The 21,471-nt window shown below is 38.5% G+C and overlaps 5 protein-coding genes across 7 annotated transcripts; 3 read left to right on the top strand and 2 right to left on the bottom strand.

The window, feature by feature from the left end:
- Positions 1-414: 414 nt before the first annotated feature.
- Positions 415-6,191, bottom strand: SYN1 (Rad21/Rec8-like family protein). 2 transcript variants are annotated; one of them, XM_088819433.1, is made up of 22 exons: positions 6,064-6,191; positions 5,641-5,765; positions 5,462-5,550; positions 4,941-5,009; positions 4,778-4,836; positions 4,648-4,692; positions 4,534-4,553; positions 4,347-4,426; positions 3,939-4,059; positions 3,565-3,637; positions 3,374-3,452; positions 3,146-3,255; positions 2,757-2,830; positions 2,514-2,666; positions 2,106-2,271; positions 1,935-2,017; positions 1,638-1,848; positions 1,475-1,553; positions 1,168-1,310; positions 981-1,068; positions 754-866; positions 415-674 (listed from the first exon to the last, which is right to left on the bottom strand). In XM_088819433.1, exons 3-22 carry the CDS (start codon positions 5,512-5,514, stop codon positions 592-594), a joined length of 1,902 nt encoding a protein of 633 aa, XP_088675559.1. In that variant the 5' UTR covers positions 5,515-5,550; positions 5,641-5,765; positions 6,064-6,191; the 3' UTR covers positions 415-591. The 2 variants fall into 2 exon arrangements, with proteins under 2 accessions (XP_088675559.1, XP_088675560.1); XM_088819434.1 differs by lacking the exons at positions 5,462-5,550; positions 5,641-5,765 and having other exon boundaries at positions 6,064-6,176.
- Positions 6,192-6,218: 27 nt separating this feature from the next.
- LOC105977508 (protein VAPYRIN-LIKE) lies at positions 6,219-8,663 on the top strand. The gene is made up of 2 exons (XM_013002812.2): positions 6,219-7,184; positions 8,075-8,663. Exons 1-2 carry the CDS (start codon positions 6,219-6,221, stop codon positions 8,477-8,479), a joined length of 1,371 nt encoding a protein of 456 aa, XP_012858266.2. The 3' UTR covers positions 8,480-8,663.
- Positions 8,664-11,118: 2,455 nt separating this feature from the next.
- LOC105977374 (Peptide-N4-(N-acetyl-beta-glucosaminyl)asparagine amidase A protein) lies at positions 11,119-13,308 on the top strand. Its single transcript, XM_013002675.2, has one exon. It carries the CDS (start codon positions 11,279-11,281, stop codon positions 13,070-13,072), a length of 1,794 nt encoding a protein of 597 aa, XP_012858129.2. The 5' UTR covers positions 11,119-11,278; the 3' UTR covers positions 13,073-13,308.
- Positions 13,309-13,585: 277 nt separating this feature from the next.
- On the bottom strand, positions 13,586-16,836 carry LOC105977509 (eukaryotic translation initiation factor 2 alpha subunit). The gene is made up of 7 exons (XM_013002813.2): positions 16,263-16,836; positions 15,867-15,923; positions 15,683-15,769; positions 15,456-15,602; positions 15,250-15,354; positions 13,997-14,095; positions 13,586-13,883 (listed from the first exon to the last, which is right to left on the bottom strand). Exons 1-7 carry the CDS (start codon positions 16,644-16,646, stop codon positions 13,728-13,730), a joined length of 1,035 nt encoding a protein of 344 aa, XP_012858267.1. The 5' UTR covers positions 16,647-16,836; the 3' UTR covers positions 13,586-13,727.
- A 345-nt stretch (positions 16,837-17,181) lies between these two features.
- LOC105977633 (putative apyrase 7) lies at positions 17,182-21,433 on the top strand. Of its 2 annotated transcripts, none has more exons than XM_013002961.2 (3): positions 17,182-17,471; positions 18,476-20,538; positions 20,619-21,433. In XM_013002961.2, the coding sequence occupies exons 2-3, from the start codon at positions 18,612-18,614 to the stop codon at positions 20,879-20,881; spliced, it is 2,190 nt and encodes a 729-aa protein (XP_012858415.2). In that variant the 5' UTR covers positions 17,182-17,471; positions 18,476-18,611; the 3' UTR covers positions 20,882-21,433. The 2 variants fall into 2 exon arrangements, with proteins under 2 accessions (XP_012858415.2, XP_012858417.2); XM_013002963.2 differs by having other exon boundaries at positions 17,229-17,471; positions 18,554-20,538.
- Positions 21,434-21,471: the final 38 nt, after the last annotated feature.

Genomic DNA, 21,471 nt, shown 5'->3' with positions numbered 1-21,471 from the left:
GAATTACTAGTTAGATATTCGTACATGCCAAAAATTCAGTTCGGATGGTTTGCCATAGGATCTAGAGCATTATATATGGGTTATTTCTCTCCCTCCATTGAGTCGTCATAATTTACATCAATCCATCAAACACTTGTCGAGCCAAGCAATGGAGGTAGATTTGATTTTTTTTCTTTTTTTCATTTTTTTGTTTGACCATAATAATTTATATTAATCAAGCAATTAATTATTAGTTATTTGTATTTTTAATAATTAGTACTTCGCTTATATAAAAGTTTTGTTCAATATGAATTGGTCTAATGGTTATGGTTTGTCGAGACGTCTATAACTCTATTGTACTAAATGCATTAGCTCTAGTACCCAATCTAATGTCACACCACACAATTTAACTACATCATTTTATTTACACGAATATTAATTAGACTTTGGTACCTCCATATATTAGAACTAAATTCAAATCACAAGTCAGAGTAACAAATAATATTAGCTTGGAATCCTATATAATGGGAGTTCAATTACTGAAAATTTGAAAATGATTAACTTCTAAAGAAGGGATTACTCTGTAATATATGCATTAACTCTGTTTCTCTTTCACATCTTCGCACCTTGGGAGATTAGTATATCGCCGTACGGTAGCCTTTGTTCGACTTTTATGCAGTCTCGTGTAGCAAGAACTGTCACGTTATTCACAAATATTATTTCGAAGATTTTTTTATAGTGTAAGAAATTAGGTGGTGGAAGATGAAGAAATACCGCAGGTCTGGTAGAATAGCGATGCTGCTCTCTTTTTGTTCATCCCGAAAGCCAGTTGGTTTAGAGATTCTTCTTTTGCAGATCCTGGTGTTTCGAAGTGCGTCTTCAAGTGCCTGCATTTTATCGCATTCAAATCGTTGAAAACAGCTTATTCGAACGGCCAGACCTCGATCGTAAGCTTATTTGAATGCTAGAAAATTTGAGGAATGATAAATATTATTTATTACATTCTGATAGAATCTGTTATGGGATCAAGTGGCTGATTTGTGACCGGACGCTTTTGCGTTTGTGTCGGTCCAGTTTCCACCATAAGATCTGCAAAATCGACAAAAAAATCGAACAAGTACTTATTATATTCAGAGGTGAATTTCAGGAAACAGTAGTAAGAGAGAAACAGTTTTATGACTAATTTACCATGATCTGGTGTTGGCCCTTTTTTGGATAATTTAGCTAACTTAAAGCTTGGATCTGAATGCTGCCATGAAAGCTCCTCCGCCACTGGCTCGAGGCCGTTTCCGCTGTTCTTAGAAGCAGAATAGGGTCTCTTTTTGCCGGACCTGAACCATGTGAACAAACTCAATCAAGAACTTTATAATTTCATTCTTTATACTAAAGCAATTTACTATGTCCAGTACTTTTGTCATCTCCTCAATTAATTTCTGAATTTTGTTAGACGAAAAAACTGAATAGCTTTTGTAAGAGTTCCAGTGAACAAACTCACAATCCTGCGTTGACTTCTGAGTTGTGCGAGAAAAAACCATGTCCAGATCCTGAGCTGGGGATTGACCTAATTTCATCATCTGCAGCATCATACATACACACATTTTGTTCATTTGACTATTACAGAAAATCGACAAATTAAGACAGACGAAGACAAAGCATACCAGAATTTCCCGGGGTAGCCATCAGATTGGTTTTAGAGTCACTCACTCCATTGACCTCTTTCGATCCTAAGCCATTGTTTCTAAGGTTGTTCCTCAACTCCTTCATCAAGATCTCTGGTGGCATCTCATTGTTGTGTGTATTTGCTCTCTGCTTCTCAATTGAAACTCCCATTGATAAGGAGTCAACTCTACTCTGGAATTCTTCGAAAGGCTGCATCGTTCAAGTTTCTCAATTAGACAAAAAGAACAACATTTAATTTTCAAAAAAAATTGAAAAGAAACTCGAGGGTGGCTTACATCTCCCATGGGTTCCATAAAATGCATTCTTTCTGGTGGAGATGATGATGATGGTTCTTGTGGCTGACGCTCAGCGGATCGAACTGTATGAATGAAGAAACTGTAATCTTTAAGTTGTTCTTTCAAAGGGAAGAGTGTGCCGTGCATATAAGAGTGAAGAAAAAATCTAACCAGATGGTGAATCGTGTGGAAGTCGGGTACATTTCTTCCACATATCCAAAAGGGGTGCTGGATATTCGATTCGTCCATTTCCAATAGCAATTAACTTCTCCATCAGCACAACAGAAGGAAGTTCCATTTTAGTTGATATCTTCAACACGGACCAAGCATCCTTGGGCTGCAGGAGATTGACTCTAATGTCGTTCAACTCATATTACGTTTAGCTAAATTCAAACTAAACAGAAACAAAATAATGTAACGGTGCATTCTTTAGTGTATTGAGCTACCAACGAAATAGGTTCTGTCATCACTCTGGTCTACTAGCTGAACTTATTTTAGTAAGCTTTATCGTTTAGCGGAAGGAAACAATCTAAGACGCGCATATTGGGAAAATGGTAAAATATTGACAAGTATTACTACCTTTCTTTTCCCTCTTCTGTTTGACATGATGTCAGAAGTATCCTGCAGCCAAGATTGATAAATATGACCAGGAATGATATTTTGTTCATAGTCCATTGCTAAAGCTGCAGGTGTTTTTGTTCTTTTTCGAGCAAGCTTTCGCCTCACTTGTTCCTGCAGCAACAAAGATATGCATTAAAACTCTACTAGAGTCAATACATTATTATGCTAGTACAACATTTATTTAGAGACATATTAGACTACCAGTTTAGCTTCCTCGGCTTCATTAGACTGCTGCTTGACTTGTTCTTCGGGATGTTGTTCCTGGATTTCATCATCTGCAATTTCAGACATTATCATAATCATTGGTCAACACCCTGACACTCGACTATTGCTATTCAGAAGGAAACAACTTATTCCCAGCACATAAAAAGTAGAGACGAAAAATATGGTATGAAAAGGTTCTTTTACGCCAGAGGGCAAACACACAAGTAGTTTCAGCAAGTAGATGACAATACATAAGCAAATAGCAGAACACTGTCCTACTTTTATTCGAGGTCAGTATATTGAAAATCTAAAACTGGAGATGTAATCTATTGCCGGAAAATAAAGGATCGAGGTTATGTTTTCTGATTCCATTTACGGTTACTTACATTTTTGGTGCTCCTCTTGACGAGGTGGCGACGGTATGAGACTAGGGATCTCAGTCTGTTCAGGCGGAGTGTAATTCATTTGTGTCCCATCATCCCCTTCAATATCAAACCTGTTACAACACTCTTTACATCAAGAACATACTCGTAAAAAGAAGTGAAATAAAGCTGTGCAACTTCTAGACATAGATTATAACAGATACACCTAAACAGCGGTCTCTATTTTTTCACCTTTCAAAGCGATTGAATGTAGTGGTATCAGCCCGGAATGAATCATAATTATCAACCAAGGTAATATTGTCAGCATCAGCTGCAATCAAAATAGACATGGATGGAGGGGTTACTCGATTTGTATCAACTAGAAAACTGGAAAGAAATGGCAAGCAAAATAATGTATGTATTTCAGATCGAACAACATATACCTTGATGGTAGTCATGATTTAAATCACCCTCAAGGTTTGGATTTAAATAGGTGTCATCCACAGTATCCAACCTCTGCACAAAACGTATTCTGAGTTTTCTTCGAAACGGGGAAATGCAAGTAATCAACACAGTCGAAGACAGCAAAAACCACATAATTTCTATTGCAGTTTCAACATCACTGACTAATACGAAGCAAACAACACCATTTGTATTTAGAGCAGTTAAATGTTTCACATTAGCATAATAAGAATGTTAGGAATTGTCAGCTGCTACAGAAACGCACAATACATCTTTTATTTCGTAAATTAGCAACCGTCAGACCTCCAAGTTTATCAACGCCAAGTAGATAATACAAGAACATAAAAATGAATACCATGGCAATATATGAGGTCTGTTGAAAATCCATCATGACAGTTCCCTTAGAATATGGCACAGACTCTTCAATCTCCCCCAAGTCTTCGTTGCGATTAGGTGGCAGTGTAATAGATTCATATCTACATAAGGAAAACGGAAAATGTGAATCGAAATCAATGCGTATCAGTTTTTCGAGGACAGCTGTTAACAGGGGAAGAAAATTGCAATTGCCCTTTTGACCTCTGTGATAGCTTTGTCGCATAAATGTTTCATGAGTAAAATCTTGCGCAAATTTTTCCAATAACCAGGATAATTAATCTTTGAGGGTAGTTTATGAAATGAGCCAAGAGTAAATTCAATCAATTCGCTTAAATTACGGCTCATCGAAAATAACGTTAATCAAGAAAAAGGTGATGGTTAAACTCACTTGGCTTGAGATTTGCCCTTGGGAAGTCTAGTTGGATCTGATGGATCAGACTTAACTTTCCAAGCTTCATTTATCTCCACCTAAGCAGAGTAAGGATAATAGTTAATCTCAAAACTCGACAACAACATATCCTAATTAAAAATGAGAGAACGTCGACTGGAAAATTGGGTCAAATTGATGTTCTTACCAGCAGACGATTAACATCATCTGTAAATCAGAATTTAAATAAAAAATTAGTATGTAAGCATTTTATTACAGAAATTGGAGAAAAAATTAACCAGGTTGAAGAAACGAAGCCTACCGTAGAGGAGTTTCACTTTTCTTTCATAAACAATTACAACTCCACCTGAAACATGAAATAGCAAAAAGAATGTTAAGATTCTTGTAACGAATAAATCAGATTAAATGAAACGATAATTCAAACGATTTACCCATGAGAATTCCGGAAAGTCTGAGAGCCATGGGAACCGAGGGATTCAATATCTCTTCACTGTAACCAAAAAAATAAAATAGCAGGAAATCAGCTAAAAGTACAGAATCGTAAAAGCAAAACTGCTTGTCTGAAATATTATGTAGGGAAGAAGAGTTAATTACCAGATCTTGATAATGTTAAGCTTGTCTAGCTTTCTCCGATGGATTTTTGCATGCATCGTTGCAGCCATCCTTGAGAAACAGCCACACACATTACATACAGAAATTGAATCTTACTTCAGAAAAATTGAAATTACTATAGCAATAAATAATTAAACAGGGAAAGGGAAAAGGGAAATCATCAAACAAAAGGTATTTCTACGACCGCAATACAAAATCAGAAACACACAGTCACACACAGACAAATTAACAAACAGAAGATCGTCAGGAACTCAAATTCACGTCAAAACCCACACAAAGGAAACAATTAAACTTCAAAAACAAAAATCCCAAACCCAAAACAGAGCACTAAGTCATATTTCGCGCAATAAAACAACGGTCATAATTTTATCCAGGCTCATGCTCCATACAGATCAAAGTAATTAAGCGCTAAAACAGAAATCATGGTATTACGAAATGGTCGATGAGGGAGAAAAACAAAGCTAAATTAAAAACAGTGAAGAAATTAAGTGTAAAATATTCACCATATTTGGCCGAGCGGAGCTTTTCGAGCTAGAAGCTGGTGAGAGTAAAACATTTTTTTCCGATTGTTTGAGAAATTTGAGAGCCATAGCTGCGCAACACCACTATATATATATATACACACACACTACCGAGAGAGAGAGAGAGAGAGAGAGAGAGAGATTTGGTGGTGTATGTATACTGTATGTATATGTGCAGTCGTGCAGAGGCCGTGCAGTGTAACAAACTGAGCAGAGAGAGAAATTGGTGCATGCCGAAAGAATGTTCTCTTGCTAAAGTTACCCACCGGTGCACAATTTATCTGTACTATTTTCAAAATTAGATTTATTATTAGTTATTAGTTATTACACACAAAAAAAAAAAACAATAGTAGAATAAATAAATTAGATATGCAAATAATAGTTTATCTATGCAAATTAATAATTTGATTTGATTAATTTGACATGCAATTATGAAAATGTGTTACTTATATCATAAAATTGTATAATATTTAGTATATACGCTTGTTGTTATATATAATTTTGAAATTATGTGTTAACATGACACATGGTTTGATACTACTTAGTACTAACTATTAAATTTTAATAAAATAATAATTTCTTACTAAGCAAGGTGACTCTTGTCCTTTCTCCATTGACGGTGACCCCCAACAAGGTCACGTGAGCGTCACACTTCACACATCAACATCATCTTCTACACGCAGTAAATCTCTAATGGATGATCCATTTTTCCTAAAAAAAATTCCTCAGATTATCGGCCATGGAGAAATTAGTCGAATTATCCGACCATGAAATCCTCGTAGACTTCGCTTTGGGCTGCAAATGCCGCACGAATATTTGCCTCAGATCACTCACTTCAACTTCTCCGGTAGCTTTTAAGGTGCAGACGTCGTCCCCGCATAAGTTCCTGGTCAACCCGCCGAGTGGACTCGTCGCGCCGCTCTCCTCCGCCACCTTCCAGATCGTCCTCAAACCCCAGTCCAACCTCCCCGCCGCCTTCCCCCGCTCTCCCTCCGACCGGTTCCTTCTGAAAACCGCCGTCGCACCTGAACTCGGTGCTGAGTTGCCGGAGTCGACTCAGTCCGAGATCGTTAATCGGTGGTTCAACTCCGCCCCTCACCGCCCCACGTACGACGTCAAGCTTAAAGTCTATTTCGTGGGGCCCTTTCTCCTCACTCACGCAGTGGGTGAAGGTAATTTCGAGGCGGTGAGAGGAATTGTCAAACGACAGCATTCCGTTGTTTCTGAGTTGCCGGGTCGGGATGCCGAGTCGTTGTACCGAGTCGCGACTCAGTCCCCTGAGATTATGGGTTTGCTTTTGGAGGCGGGGTTGAGGGTTGACGTACGCCGGGAACTGTACGACGACGTCAAGTGGGCGTCTAGGGGTTGGACGAAATTGCACGTGGCGGCGGCGTTTGACCGGACGGAGGAGGTCGAAGAGCTGGCCAAGGAAGAACGCGGCGGCGTAGATTGCAGGGACAAGGAGGGGCGGACGCCGCTGCATCTGGCGGCGAGCAAAGGGCATCTGGACGGCGCTAGGGTGTTAGTGAGTGCAGGCGCAAACGTGGACGCGAGGAGCAAGGACGGCCGGACGGCTTCGTATCGAGCGGCGGCGAATGGAGACAGAGGGATGGTGGAGATGCTGTTGGGGGCTGGGGCGGACCCCACCATTGGTGACGTGGACCATTGCCGTTCAGCCATTGATGTTGCAAGAGATAAGTGTCACGTAAGCACTGTCACCTTTTTTTTGCGGTTATCCAAATTTCAAATTTGTGCTGTTGATGGGATCTTGATTTAGGGTTGATGGTATTATTAATTCAGAAGCTGAAACAATGGCAGAAATTAGGGGTTAATTAAGAGTGGTTCATGTTTGAAGGGTGTTAGTAATCATAAGAGCGATTCATTAGATTCGAACACATTATCGTCAGAAAATCCTAATGTGCATTATTCACTAATCACTTGTTACTATTATCAATTTGATTCACACATGAACATTTAGGCTTAAACTCAACTGTCTAGAAGATAAGAGTTTCGTTTCTGAGTTTCCAGTCGTGAAGTATCAAGAAAATTTGGTCTGAAGCGTAGAACAGGGGCACAAGCCTTTCTAATGCATAGAGAGTGCTTCAGAGGAAGAGCGGACTAATTAGGTTATGCAGTTGTTGTCTTCTGATCTTTTTATTGATTCGGGACCGTTGATTGGTAGATTACTTTCAATTCATTGATTATTTTCACGAAAACTGTTGTATTTGATCACGAAAATTTTGATCTACTGGACGAAAACTGTTGATATTTGATTCTACTTAAGTTGATGCATCTCGTTCAGTCCTGTGGGTTACTAGAATCGTAATCTTAGCAGCGCAATAGTTGCTTCATAGAGTCGTTAGTTCGCTGTAGGATATAGCAAATGACAATGAATATCAAGAGAATTGCTGCCAGCTGAAAATTTCGATCTACTCTTCATATCAACTGAATTTGTCGTCTTCATATATTTCCGTGATTAGCCTTAAGAAGTTAATGATGTTCAATTTCATGATTCGGTTCATATATACAGAGACAAGTATGTAATTAATGTACTAAATACAGCCTCTCATCAATCTTTATCAACAAACCTTGTAGTGGGACATAGTTAAAATACTCGAACGTGGCGAAGCGGTACTTCAAGCAGCGAGGCGTGGAGAAATCGAGAAACTCGAATCACTACTCGAAAAAGGGGCAACCACAAATTTCTCCGATCAGTACGGACTCACAGCACTCCACGTGGCAGCTATCAAAGGTAACAAAGACGCTGTCATGATACTCGTCGAGTTGGGAGCTGACGTGGACTGCCAGGATGGCGAGGGGCACACGCCCCTACACCTGGCGGTCGAAGGAGGGAGCGTCGAAACTGTCGAGGTTCTGATAAACAGAGGCGCTGATATGAATGCCAAGAACAAGAAAGGTGGGACCCCCTTGTGCATTTCCAAGCTGTTGGAGTATGAAGACATCACTCAGCTTCTACAAGGCAAAGGGGGCTTGCCTTAATATGTAAGGGTTTTTTTTTTCTTTTTTGTTATTCTAGTAGGCAAGGGTTTGTAATTATGTATTAGTTTGCTGGTAATTTTATTTATTTATTTTTGACCAATTGTATAGTTTGAATGTGTGGCTACTACATGAAACTTTTGGGGTGGATATAAAATTTAGGGACTTGCTTTTTACGGTTTGAAAATTGCTATTTGGGCGTCCAGTGCAAAAAAAAGGTTTTCTTTTTGCTTTTTACGGTTTGAAACTTCATGCAGTGCACGCCCAAGTTGGGCGTGCAAGCTGCATTTGGGCGCCCGAGTTGGGCGTCCAGTGCAAAAAAAAGGTTTTCTTTTTTTTAATTGAACTCCCAAGATGGGCGCCCAAGGCTTGTAGTTTTGCGAAAAAAAAGCCCTACAAATCGATTTGTAGGGCTTTTTAACATGAAATAGGTTTTGTAATCGACCTACCCAATGCATATTTCACATAAAAAAATCGAAATTACCTCAAAAAATCGAAGCCCAACCCATCTTCAAGCTTGATTTCGCATTTTCGATTTTTTTTTTTTTTTTGATATTTGCAGTTTGGGGGGTTTTTGTATTTTTTTGGGAAGTTTTGGGGTTTTAGAGAGATAAAGTGTTTTTTGTTATAATTCGTAAATAGCAATTTTCAAATCGTAAAAAGCATTTCATAAAATTTAGGGTTAATTAAGGCCACCTCTGAGGTAAGGTCAAATTACTAAAAAATTCCTCACGTTTTGAAAATTAAAATCACCACTCAACTATGGATATTCTTACGCGTCCACCCTTGCGATGTCAAATTTAGTGAAATATTCTTCAGTTTGTACCCTTTTATCCAATTCGAACTTCACATTTTGAAACAAGATGATTCATAGTTGAATGGATGGTTGTAATTACCATTTGGGATTTATTTTTCATAATTTGATCTTACATCATGTGATTTAAAACTCTTTTTTTTTTCACCAATCATATAGTTGGTTAAATTACACTCACCCATGAGAGTGAAGTTATATTACGAAAGAACTCCTCGTGTTTCGATAATTACAACCATCTCCCTCAATTATGAATATTCTGACACATACACTCTTGTGGTGTTAAATTCAACAGAATTTTCTAGATTCCGTGGTGCTCTCTAGTTTGTAATCGTCTTTTATCAAAAATGTAGTTTTTAATACACCACAATCAGATATTTACAAGCCAATAAACACATTTTATAATAATTTTATTGCAAAATGTGGAACTTGGATAAGGTAAAACGAGTACAAACTGAAGAATATTTCACTAAATTTAACGCCACAAAAGTATAAGAAGATTTATAGTTGAATTACATATCAAAAAATAATGAATTTTTTTCATAATTTAATTTTTCTCATCGGCAGACCATAATTTAACAGTTTGAAACGTCTGGCTACAATCATGAAACTTTTGGGGTGGGGATAGAAAATTATTGTTGTCAGAGAAAAAAGATGTTTGTGTATGTCGGCACGAATATTTTTTAGTTGTTTAGATGCTTTGAATTGATGAGATGAGATGATGTCATAGTCTACTATATTTAAACTGTTTAATTAATTTGATTTTTTCGTTTCTGTAATCTCTTTTAAATCCATTGACTATGCAATCTTATATGAAGTAATTGTCACGATCGTCTTATTATTTTATTTTTATTTTTCTGGAATTAAATATGCAACTGCACCACCTATCACATTTGGATCTTACTGCTGCTCCTCATTGTTCAGACAGCTGTTTTGTATCTAATTGTATTATATTAATTATTCTCTTAAGTTAACTAGAAAAGTCAAAACACAAAGAGTCAAATTGTAACAAAAACAGAAATCTAAACATGCAACATCACCATTTATTCATTTACTAAAATAAATAAAAATTCATATTAATATTTGTACATAAAATGGTGATTCAAAAACCAACAAGATCCAAATTTCCACATTAAAATCACCAACAACTAAAAAAAATATCTCAGAAATTTGCTTTGTGTGTTGGCTGGATAGCTAAGTGTGAGAAGTGAGGACCCATATCTCAATTTAATCCCAACAATCAATGTGTTTCACTATATGCTAAAATAAGACAATCATTCACATATACGAAAATAAGTTTCGATTGTTCTGCAAGTGATGACTTATGGTTTGAAGTAAGTGAATTGTGTCAATTGACTCAAATTCGGATCTTATACATTTTCCCCTCAAATCGAGTTACCAAAGAGATTATTAATAAATTATTGTAATATATAATATTCATAAAAAAAATAATACTAACAAGAATGAGAAAAATATAGTTTTTATCCCTCAAGATTGCTCCAATTTCACATTTGGCCCTCCATGTTAAAAAAAAAAAAAAACACATTTGGTCCCTCATGTTTCAATAATTCAACACTTTTAGTCATTTTTGTCAATTTTCCATTAAAATCAACGGAATCAAACATGTTACCATCACTATCGTAATTGATGGATTAATGATTAATTGACGGAAATGACCTCAAATTATTAAAACATAAGGGACCAAACATATTTTTTATGAACATAGGAACCAAATATGAAATTGGAAATAACTTGAGGGATAAAACTGTAAATTTCCCAACATCATCAAATAAGCATTTACCTTTAATTTGATGACTTGCATTAATGGAGTTGGTTTGAAATTGACGCATCTCAGCCATACACGTGTAACAAATCTAGGCCTGCTCTCAGTTTATCTTGAGAGAAACAATAAACAAAATTCACCCGCCTTCTTCTCCACTGCCCTCTCTGATCTTTCCATTCCCACTGCAACAATCAATTCCCAACACAAAATGCATCCTCTTCTTCTCCTCCTCTCCTTAATCCTCCCACTCGCCGCCGCCGCCTCAGCGCCGCCGCTCCACGAATCGCACCTCACCAAGCACCACATCCCCAGGAAATCCAACGCGTCGTCAACCGCAGAGTACGTCGAGGTCACGCGCCCCCTCCCGTACGACTCACTCACCCCCACGTGCACGCTTCCCGTACTCTCCCACACATTCGGCAACACCGTCGACCTCCCGCCGACCATCGCCAACTACTCCACTCCGTTCAACTGCACGTGGACCAACGCCGTCCTCCACTTCTCCGCCGCCTCCAACGGATCGCAGTACGACCGCATCGCCGCCGTATGGCTCTCCGGCGCGGAGCTCCTCCGCACCAGCACCCCCGAGCCGACGCCGGAGGGCATATTCTGGAGCTTCCGCAAGGACGTGACCAAATACTCCTCCATCCTCCGTCAGTCAAACCTCACCCTCGCCGTCATGCTGGAGAACGTCGTCAACGACGTCTACACCGGCGTCTACCGAGTCAACGTCACCCTCCTCTACTACAACGTCTCTAACGGCACCACCAACGGCACCGCCGCCGTCAATCGCAGAAAGTCAACCATCAGGAAATTGAAACACAACCACCACTCAGTCTCGCTCGACTGGAAGAACTCCTCCGAATTGAACGACAATCCGGCGGATTTAATCATCCCAATCTCCGCGATCGGAGACGAAGGGTTCTGGTTCAAAATCAAGAGCGAATCCGACGCCGTTTTACAGGGGATTCAAATCCCACTCAACACGTACAAGGCCGTTGTCGAGGTGTACGTTTCCTTTCACGGCAACGATGAATTCTGGTACACAAACCCCCCAGATGCCTACTTGGAGATGAACGGCTTACCCACACAGAGAGGCCATGGTGCCTACCGCGAAGTCCTCGTCAAACTGGACGACAATGCCGTCGGATCTGTAGTTCCATTTCCGGTGATCTTCACCGGAGGAATCAATCCTCTGTTCTGGGAGCCAATAGTTTCCATCGGAGCTTTCGATTTGCCCTCATACGAAATCGACATAACCCCGTTTTTAGGAATGCTGCTCGACGGAAAAACACATTACTTCGGTCTCGGAGTTACGGACGCCATCTCATTCTGGCTAGTCAATGCGAATCTGCATTTATGGCTGGATGATAAAGCAGATAAAGTCCAGGCTGGAGCTATAAAGTACAGCGATCCGAGCACCTGCATCGAACGCGAATCGAAGTTTTATCAGATGAACGGGAAGTTCGAAATCGATGCGAAGAGGGAAAGCGAGTTTTCAGGGTGGGTGAATTCCAGTGCAGGCAATTTCACCACTTTTGTGAAAAGAAAATTGAAATTCGAGAACACGATCGAGTTCAAGCTTAACGGAACGGAGAAGAAAATCGAGCAGGAAGTGAAGTTGACTACTGAGGTGAAGGTGAGTACTATAACAGGGATCGAGATTTCGAAAGTTACCGTTGAGAGTAAATACCCTCTTGAAATAACTACCACAAATTTGCCTGGATCGGGAGATGGTAACTACACGGTGATTACGAAGTTGGAGCAGTCGCTAAAGGAGGAGAAGACAGTTGGCAGAGTTAAGAGCAAGTTAACGAATACACAGAAATGTTACGGGTGGATGTCTGTTCAGGATCACGAGGTTTTGTCTGGTTCGGGGAGTACGGATCAAAGCTATTCTGTGAATGATAGTTTGGGTTGTTATGCTCGGAAGGTTTCGGCTGAGGGTGGCAACATCACTATTGACACGGAGAATTTTCTGTGTGGATCTGCTGCTATTTAACTTCATCCTGAGTTGTTTTCAAACTAGAATAAATGCCTCTTATTCTTGGGTTCTCTTTTCTTCCTCTTTCAGCTTGTGGTTCCACTTTTTGATGTAATTTTTTGTATTTTTGTGAGTTGTTTTTCGTTCGATTGTGTTGGGCTATTCGAATAATAGTTTTGTAAGAGGTTGTAATGTTTATCGGTGGCGATTGGAAGTTTGTAATACAAGTTGAGCCAAGGTAGATTTTAGTTTCAGTTGGTTCTTTGCTAATTCTGCTTTTCTTCAAATTCCTTGTTCAATCAAAGAACCAACAGAGAAGCAACACCTTAAACTGCTCTTCGGTTAGTATATATATACATATTTATATGTGCATGCTCTGTTTTAAACCAAAAAATGAGGAAATTAATGTTGTAAAGACATAAATAAACTATAAATAAAACAGAACAAGATCTTGAATTTAACCGAGAGTGACCTCAATATCCATGCTTAAAAGATTGAATAGTATGAATGTCTTGGCCAAAATTGAGAGCATTTTGAAAAAAAAAAGATGAACACTACTCCAAGAATCACAATTTAATATCAGTTACACACAACGACTGTATCTAGTTTCAAAGATGGGTGTGAAGAAAAAAACAAACAAAAATGTCGATCAAGTTTCTCAAATTAAAATTTTTCATTCTGTTATACCAGTTCCGGAGTTCTCCAGATCAACTTCTCCCATTCCAGTATCTTCTTCCTCTTCACTGCCTTCATCGCCACTGACTTCCTCGTTTTCACGACTTAGCTTAGCCATTTGTTCAGCAAGTAATTTATCTTCTCTTTCACTCACCTATATACAAAACCATACTCATTATTATATGTTTGGATATGGGGAAAATGGTCATTGATGACAAAAAACAGAACCGAAAAGTAAAATTGAAAATTATATGTAGTGATCCTCACCGCTCTTGCTGCCTCCTTGATTGTAAGTTTTCCTTTATGACGTTCGATTTCTTCAGTGCATGCTTCAATTGCCTTGTTGAGGATTGCAATACCTTGCTCCTGCATTGCAAAATATAGTGGAGTCAGAATCTAGAAATTCCATCTGTTACTACTGCACATAATTGACATAAAATGCAACATTACATACACTGACAAGAAATAATCCAATAGCCGTGCGCTAATTTTTTCATGGTAATGTTCATGACATGAGCACTGATGTCACAACCACAATCACGCGAAGCGATATGGCAATGCTTAGCAATAGAACTCAACTCAACTCATGCCAATATTTTTTCCATACTCATTCGGAATCAGAGATTCACAACAGGGGAAAAGAAGATTTGAAGGCATATATATTATACCACAGATATAAAGAAAGTAATAATTTTAGTGTGTAACCATGCCTCAGAGTGAAGTAGCAATGCAGTGGTTATTCAATTAAACTCTCGGGGACCATTTGTTTTTCAATGCAAAGTGAAAAACAAAGTCCACTAAGAAATGCTGTATAGAACTTGGTAACAACAATTAATGAAGACAGGTAGAAAATGTTAACAAGATGGCAACAGAAATGTAGTCCAAGAACATCTTGTAGCATATATATGACATGTAGATTAACCTTTCCATTTTCTTCAGAAAATCATCTCAATCCAATTAAAATTTACTACTGGAAATAGGAAGAAGGCTTGTAATTAGAAGTGGCACAATCAAGTCAGGACTGAAAACTGAGCATTGGGTAGAATCTCTGGATAAATGATAAAATGTCTAACCGAGCAAATGAAGATATTATGAACTCAATTAATGATGTCCGGAGATGCTCATGACTAACGTCTCAAAGTTGTAGATTTTTAAGGCCCAAGCATCAGTACTGTATCTGAGCAGGAGTCCAGCTCTAGCAAATGTAACTAATCTACTAACAAGAAAAGCTCTAATTTCAACTTAAAAAATTTACCAAGCTAAGGACAGCATAAAATTCCTGTAATGCAATATGGTGCCTTAATTGCTAACAAATCAGATAATATGAATCACTTGACCATGAAATCAGTTGAGATGATATGAGCAACGGTCAACAAGATTAGCGAGCCATTTCCTAAATAACATGCCCTTTTTCAACATATTCATGGAGGATAACGCTGTGGTATTTTAACAGTTAAATAGAACACGTAGCAATCTCAAGATAACCAACCTTGCACGACCATCAAAATATTAGCAATTACCTTGTCAAGAGTTTGTGTGTTAAGGACATATGCCGGAGGAGCAACAAGTTTAATCTTAACAGGGCAATCCTTGTTGCCAGCAGCTTCAGCTTTACGCATGGCTTCCTGCAAATCCCATCACAAATATAGTACTTGTAACAAAGAAACTTCTCTTGCCGTAAGATATTTAAGTGTTGAAGAATGGGTCATAAGTGAATGATTAAGACCTTTATATGCAAAACACCATCGAACTGAAAACATTTCATTTCAATATCTGCACGTATCTTCAAGGGTTGAGGCGTCATTCTTCTCCTAATGTTTTTCACTAGAGCATCTTTTACTTCATCCGAGATAGCAGGAGCCACCTTCTTCACCTACAGAATAACTAAATTTAAATGGCCATACAAACATTATGAAGATGATAAATGTAAATCTTAATGTGAATGAAAACTACCTCCTGTCCATCAGGGCCAACTTCTTTGATTTCACGGGTGAGGGTATCTAGCACCGAATCGGGATCATTAACAATTAATTTAAAAGCCTGTAGCATTGTATGCAAATTCATTAAAGTTGATTCACATAAACAAAATTGAAGCAATAATTATAAATGAAAATTTGGAACCAGCAAATAAACTCACCTCAAATGCATGGCCGTACTTCCTGTATAACGGCCAGCCAACATGGATATAGAGATCCTACCACAAATTACTTGTCATTAGTAAAACTCATAGCAAATGTCAGAAGTCAGAACAGGGCAATAAGGTAAGAATTTCAATAATTTAAAGAAATACTGCATCAAAGACTCCAACTTGAGACAAATGAAGTATGAAATCAAATCGAAACAGTGATGAAATACGTGTAGCGAAACAAAATAATTGGGGAATTCGTATGAAAACCTTCGACACTATAATTCAACTAACAAAGAACAACCTAAATCGCTAAATATGCATTTCCTGACCCAAATTGTCACCAAATTCATCAAACAACTCAAGTAATTAAAAAAAATCAATTCTTTTTTTACAAAATATACCAACCTCAAGATCAACCGACATGGTTTCAGCAACATGTCGCATAATCGAATGGACCAGCTTACTCTTATTAAACCTTTCCTCGCAGCCCTGAATATCCTCCTCGGAGACACGCCTTTTGCTAAGATCGATGTAACCCTTCTCTTTATCAACACGGAGTACCATCACTGGCTCGATGCGGCCGACCTTGATGAGGCTGCTTATGCTCCGAATACGGCGGCGGGAGAGCTCAGAGAATAGAATCATGCCCTCGATATTGTTGTACTCCAGGAGTGAAACGTACGCGCCGCTGTCCGCCATGCTCTTGACCTGTATCATCACCGCATGGTCCACCTCCGGGTACTTGGCCTCGTACATCCGGCACTCCAGGTTCAGCCCGTTTGTCGCCATCGAATTCGTCGGGCCTCACTCGGGTCGATAACGGTGAATTAGGGTTTTCTTTCTGGTTAGGGTTTTCTGGACAGGAAATCTGACACAGATAAAAAGGGCTTCGGAATATTGACTAGTAAATTTAGAGTGAGAAATGGTTTTAGAGAGAGAAAAATCACACTCGAATAAAGGGCTGTGAGTTAATAATGGTAATTACAATTTACAGCCCCTCAACTTTCCTTTATGTGAGATTATCCCCCGTTTGTATCAAATATGTTAAATTTAGTCCAATGGTAATAAAGGCTTTTCTCTCGAATGAGTAGACCGGCCCACTTTTAATTTGAGCCCAATAAAGTGTTTTACCTTTCATTTCTTTTTATTTTTCTCCTTTTATTATTTATTTATTTATTAATTATTTTTACTGGTGTATTTTTTATTTATTATTATTCCAGCGATAATATTATTTTATTTTTTCACAGTTATGCAATAACTAATTTATGCATTAAAATGCTTAAAGATAATAAAATAACCATAGAAAAAAATAAAAATAAAAATTACAGTTATTGACGATAGAAAAGTCAAAGAAACAAAAACTGCTCTTCATTTGTTCTCAATTGAAGAAAGAAAAAAAGGAAAAAGAAAAAAAAAAAGGTTTAAACTTTTCTCTCACTACATTTTAGAGAGAGAGAGAGATGGTGGTGGAGTAGTTCAATACGTAGAAGCTGTTGGGGGGTTTTGTTCTTGTCGGTGGGGGAAAGGCAGCAAACGCCGTCGGAATTTTTGGATCTGCTGTATGGAGCGAGCGCCAAACTCGGCAGTTGATTTTAATCTTCCAAGGATCTGATGGTAATGAAAACTAATTTTCCTTCGAATTTTTATCGTCTGTATTTTTGTTGAATTAAGTCTTATGAATCTCTGCATTTTCGTTTTTTTGTTTCTAGTGAGTAGCTTACGAAGATCTCTGATCTCGAGTTTCTTACTTCTCTCCCATTTCGTCCGTTTCTGCAATATTTGATACGATACAGAGTGCTTAAGTTGATATATAGTGTGGTATAATGGCTTTCTTTGTGAATCCGACATAACTGCAGAATTGCAGTAGTGAAACTTGAAATTAAAGTTTTTGATGATATCGAGATTTACGTATTCAATTATTTTTGTTACCGACTGAACCATTTTCTCTGTTCGATTTGCGTCACGGTTTGGTAAATGATCTTTTGATGTATGTAACTAAAGCTTTCTTGTATCGATGAATAGTGAGGGGATAGATACGTTTAGGCGGACGCAAATGTATCGATAAAGTTTTGCTAAGTCGTCTGGCATTGAGTTGAATCTCTATCAACGGTTCACCATGCATCCAAATTCATATTTTTCAAAGTTCCAAATTTTGAATGATGTAATGTTAATTAAATCGGATGAAAATTCATAGAGGATCGGTGTTTTGTCCATTCATGGACTTTGGCGAGGCTTTTAGATTTGATTGGAGATGTCTGAATAACAAAATTGTATAGAAGACGTTCAATTTGAATTTGTTTTCCAAATCAGATGTTTATTTTTTCCCTTTGCGTACATGGAAATAACTAGAACACATAAATTGTTTAATGTTATCAACCCTAAGTTTAACTAACGACCAAATTTTAAGATCTTCGTAAACCGTCAACGATTATGAGAAAACTCTTGGTTCTCGATTCAGATTATACCCTATGTTATTGTTTTCTGCTTAATGTTTCTGCTCTAGTTTCATCTCTCTAATTCAATAATTAAGGCTATAAGTCTATTTCTGTTTTATGTTTGTCATTTATCTTTCACCTCCATCAAATAATATGGCTGTATCTGTTATGTGGATTCTGCAGGGCTCATGTTATTCATTCGATTAGTTCATTGCACTCAATTTCTGCAGAGCTTACACGTAATCTGCTAATTTGTTTTAGATTGTTCCGGAAGGGGTAACACAAATAATTTTGATTACTACTCGAAATTCCTTTAGAGATGGTGTTCAGTAAATTCGCAGAATTGTTTTCAGCCCAAAAGGCCTCTACATACAAATCACCTGGATTGCCTCCTATGCCTAGTTCTGTTCACGCTCATCCTTTTTCGAGCTCAGAGAAGAAGACTAATTTGAGACACTCCTCTTCCCTTCAAGATTTTTCCACGTACCGCCAACTTGATATAGAAAACGGAGTAGATATAGCTTCAGGTAATAGATTTCCACCATTTTTATTACAGAAAGAAAATGGTGTAAAAACTCTGTCCAAGGAGAAGATATCACCAGGAGTTTCATCCACACGGAAGAAGTGGTTAAAAGTCATTTGTGTCCTCGTCATCTTACTATTCATCTCTTTCCTTTTATTCGCTCTACAATTTATTTATTCCACCTGGTCCAGAGGAGCTTCAAAGTACTATGTTGTCCTAGACTGTGGTAGCACCGGGACCCGCGTTTATGTATACGAGGCGTCCATTAATCACAAACGAGACGATAATCTCCCCGTTTTATTAAAATCATTGCCTGAAAGTTTGCAAAGTGTGTCCCACAGTGGGCGGGCGTACAAGCGAATGGAGACAGAGCCTGGATTGGGCAAATTGGTGAACAACGTTTCGGGTTTGAGCGAAGCAATAAAACCTCTTATCCAATGGGCTGAAAATCAAATTCCAAAAAAGTTTCACAAAACTACTTCTCTGTTTCTGTGTGCTACAGCTGGAGTTCGAAGGCTACCGACTTCAGATTCCGAATGGCTTCTTGATAATGCTTACTCCATTCTAAAGAATTCTCGTTTTTTATGCAAAAAAGAGTGGGTAAAAATCATCACTGGCATGGAGGAAGCTTATTATGGATGGATAGCTTTAAATTATCACACAGGGGTTTTGGGGGCCGCTCCTAAAAAGGAAACTTACGGTGCGCTCGATTTGGGTGGCTCTTCACTGCAGGTTACTTTCGAAGGCAAACAAGATAAGTATGATGAAACGAGCTTAAATCTAAGCATTGGCTCTGTTAACCATCACCTAAGTGCCTATTCTTTATCCGGATTCGGACTCAATGACGCTTTCGATAAATCCGTTGCTTATATTATCAAAGGGCTTAAGAAGATCACTGATTCGGATTTAGCAAGTGGCAAAGTCGAAATTAAGCACCCTTGTTTGCAGTCTGGTTACAAAGAGCTGTACATTTGTTCACATTGTTCGTCGGAGTTGGGTAAAGGGGAAAAATCCGGAGCTCCAGTTCAGCTCGTTGGAGCTCCGAATTGGGAAGAATGTAGAGCGCTTGCTAAAGTTGCTGTCAATTTGTCTGAATGGAACAATCATAGTAGAGGAAGTGATTGCGAAGTGAATCCATGTGCACTTGCAGAGAATCTACCTCGTCCAATGGGCCATTTCTATGCCATGTCTGGATTTTACGTTGTGTACCGTTTTTTCAACTTAACTTCCGATTCTACCCTTGATGATGTGTTAGAGAAGGGCCGTGAGTTTTGTGACAAGAATTGGGATGTTGCAAGAGAGAGTGTTGTACCTCAGCCTTTTATAGAACAGTACTGCTTTAGGGCGCCTTATGTTGTGCTACTGTTGAGAGAAGGACTGCACATTACTGATGGACAAGTGATAGTAGGTTCCGGAAGCATCACTTGGACACTTGGCGTTGCTTTATTTGAAGCTGGAAAGGCTTTTGCGTACAGTGCGGAACTTCGGAGCTATTATATATTTCGAGTGAAGATAAACCCGTTTGTTCTTTTTGCTGTTTTATTTGCTTCTTTGTTTATCTTGCTTTGTGCTTTGAGCTGTGCTGGCAAGTGGTGGGTCCCGAAATTTTTGCGGAGGCAATATCTTCCGTTGTACAGGCATAATAATAACAGTGTGAAATCGGGATCGGTTCTAAATATTCCGTCTCCTTTTCGATTTCGTTGGAGTCGTCCCATTGATATAGGTAATTAAATAAAACATTGGCAATTCTTGAAATTTGATTTACTCAAAGTTTTCTAAATTAGTTTGATTATTGTGTTTCAGGGGATGGAAGGGCTAAGACACCACTAAGTCCAACAGTTGGTGTCGGTGGTGGTGGTGGAATTGAGTTTGCTGAGTCATCGTTGTATTCTCCGGCGAGGAGTGTACCACATAGTCAGTCGTCGGGTAGTTTAAGAAAGATGCAGTTTGATGATAACAATAACCTAGGATCTTTCTGGACACCCGACAGAAGTCAAATGCGTCTGCAAAGCAGGAGATCGCAGTCTAGGGAAGACCTCAGTGCTTCGATTGCTGAGGTGCATTAGGTGAAAGAAAGCTCTAATGATGGTTTGCTGAGAATGAAATTATCCAGGTTTAAATTTTTTCAACCACAGCCGAAGCACGAGGTCGGGAAAGTAATTTACCCTTGGTGCAAGGGTAACATAGTCCAACTGTTTTCTCTTGATTTGCTTTTTTTTCCTGAGAGTGTCGTTGAAGTTCGTCTTACAGTGGTTACTAATAAAAGAAGCAGAGAGATTTCCTGGATTGATCAACTTTTTCACACGGGAAAAGCCGATTGACATTTGATGAAAAATATATACATAGATTGTAACCATCAATCGGCTTTTTCAGCGAATTTTTCACTGAAAATTGACAAGATGGCAAGTTCTGTAAATAATCATGTCGGAACAAAGCTTTGTGAAGCGGATGTAGTGTTACTATGAAGACACTGCCAATAGATTCATTTGTTCGCGCTCCTCGAAGAATTCTTGGAACGAACTCTAAATGTTTATAGTCATTGTTTCATTTTGGCTTACAATTGTTGGATATTATTGTAATTTCTTGGCAAAAGTTATATATATAAGCTGTCTTGATTATATACATTCTTGCAGATGTTGTCTTTTCTGCCTATTTT

The sequence above is a fragment of the Erythranthe guttata genome, chromosome 6, assembly GCF_056151865.1.
Source record: "Erythranthe guttata isolate IM_541 chromosome 6, IM_541, whole genome shotgun sequence".
Classification (NCBI taxonomy): domain Eukaryota; kingdom Viridiplantae; phylum Streptophyta; class Magnoliopsida; order Lamiales; family Phrymaceae; genus Erythranthe; species Erythranthe guttata.
The sequence above is the reverse complement of the archived record's forward strand: the minus strand, read 5'-3'. Positions and strand labels throughout refer to the sequence as shown.